Source organism: Aplysia californica, unplaced genomic scaffold (assembly GCF_000002075.1).
Source record: "Aplysia californica isolate F4 #8 unplaced genomic scaffold, AplCal3.0 scaffold01268, whole genome shotgun sequence".
In the NCBI taxonomy this organism is placed as follows: domain Eukaryota; kingdom Metazoa; phylum Mollusca; class Gastropoda; order Aplysiida; family Aplysiidae; genus Aplysia; species Aplysia californica.
The window spans coordinates 135,774-137,438 of record NW_004798538.1 but is presented as its reverse complement, the minus strand read 5'-3'; the positions used below and the strand labels follow the sequence as shown (position 1 = coordinate 137,438).

General features: G+C 42.6%; 1 protein-coding gene across 1 annotated transcript in view; it reads right to left on the bottom strand.

The window, feature by feature from the left end:
• Positions 1–532: 532 nt before the first annotated feature.
• The window catches only part of LOC101852588 (calmodulin-regulated spectrin-associated protein 2), a gene marked incomplete at both ends in the record, with an annotated part of 11,550 nt that continues 10,417 nt past the window's right edge, over positions 533–1,665 (bottom strand). Inside the window, 2 exon segments of the mRNA XM_013090417.1 lie at positions 533–747; positions 1,366–1,493. Of these exon segments, the coding sequence (XP_012945871.1) occupies positions 533–747; positions 1,366–1,493 (343 nt within the window).

Genomic DNA, 1,665 nt, shown 5'->3' with positions numbered 1-1,665 from the left:
TTCTATTGGTCAAAACTTTGTGTTCTTCAAGTTTGGTGATCAAAATCCCCCTTGACGATGAAAAGTGAAACAAACAGAAATCCCACGGATCCCACATTTACACGTTCAGAAAATTACACCAAGGACATTTATCAGAGCCAAACAAGGCAACACCAAATGGCTACATTCACTTATAAGTCCGTTCACAAAGCACAGCGTCTGTCTAACAGCAGATGATAAAAAGCATCTGTACAGCGCACAATAATATGGTCGCTTTTAAGCACAAAGAGGCTATCCTGAAAAATGTTGTTTTGAGAAAAAGGAAGAAGTTTTTGCCCCTTGTTCAGTTTCTTTAAAAGACAAGGAGAGTTTTCTCTATAACCAAACAAATATACACACCAATGAAACCAAACTTCTCCTATAGGTCGGGCAATGCCCACTTTTGGTGTAGGTCAAGGTTTCTGGAAACCCCCGAAATCTGGGTTAGCCCGCTTGTCCTTAAAAGAGACCATATATATATAAATAAAATTCCCAAAGAGCGAGCCCAACTCACCAGGCTCAGGCGTCATGGGTTTGGTTTTGGCCATCATAGACTTGGGTCGTGGCCGACTGCCGCTGCTGTTCCTCTTGTCCTTGCGGTGCTTCACGGGCGGTGTGGGGTTCGGTTCCTCATCGTCCTGTTGTTTACGCTGGAGGTACTGCTGGAAGATAGCCTCACGCCGCGTTCTCTCCTCCACCTTCTTCTTCTCCGCCTCCTCCTCTTTCATCCTGCCCACAGAGACGTTCAGCTTTCGTTATTAGAGTTTTACGGCACTTGCAACACAAATAGGTCATATAAGTACATTTAACAAATACAAATTAAAAGAAATTTTTTTTCAATAAAATAAATTATTTAAAAACATTCTTTTTTAAAAAATGTTCTAAAAGTACCAAACACTAAATGTGTATCTAGCTTTAGTAAGAGTTTGACAGCACTAGCAACACAAACAGGTGATAAAAGTGCCAGAGTGACCAGGTGTTCTACAGAGTGACACAAAGACAAGAACCAGACAAAAGGACAATCAATCAATGTTTGCTAGGACAGATGGTGAAAACCACACCACAGCACCCGCCAACCACCCACACCCTCACCCTGTATGTGGGATAACAACAACACCACCCACAACAACAACAACACCCACCACCATCACCACCACAACAACCACAACACCACCCACAACAAAAACAACCACAACACCACCCACAACAACAAAAACACCCACCACAACAACAACACCCACAAGAACAACAACACCCACAACAACCACAACGACCACCACCACCACCACAACAACAACAACAACACTGACCGCCACCACCACCACCACCACCACAACCACCACTCACATCTTCTGCTCCTGTTTGCGAGCAGTCTCTACCTCCTTCTCCACCCTCCTCCTCTCCTGTTCCTCCTTCCTCTTCCTCTGCATCTCCATCAGTTTCTGCTTCTTCTTCTGCATCTCATCGCCGCCCGCCTGCAGAAAACAACAACACAGGTTAGAGGTACGCTGGGACTTACACACAAACACATCAGCACAACAATATTTCATTACAATACATGTCAATAATAATACTAATCATAATAACAATAATAATAATAATAATGTAATAATGATAATAATGTAATAATGATGATAATAATAATAG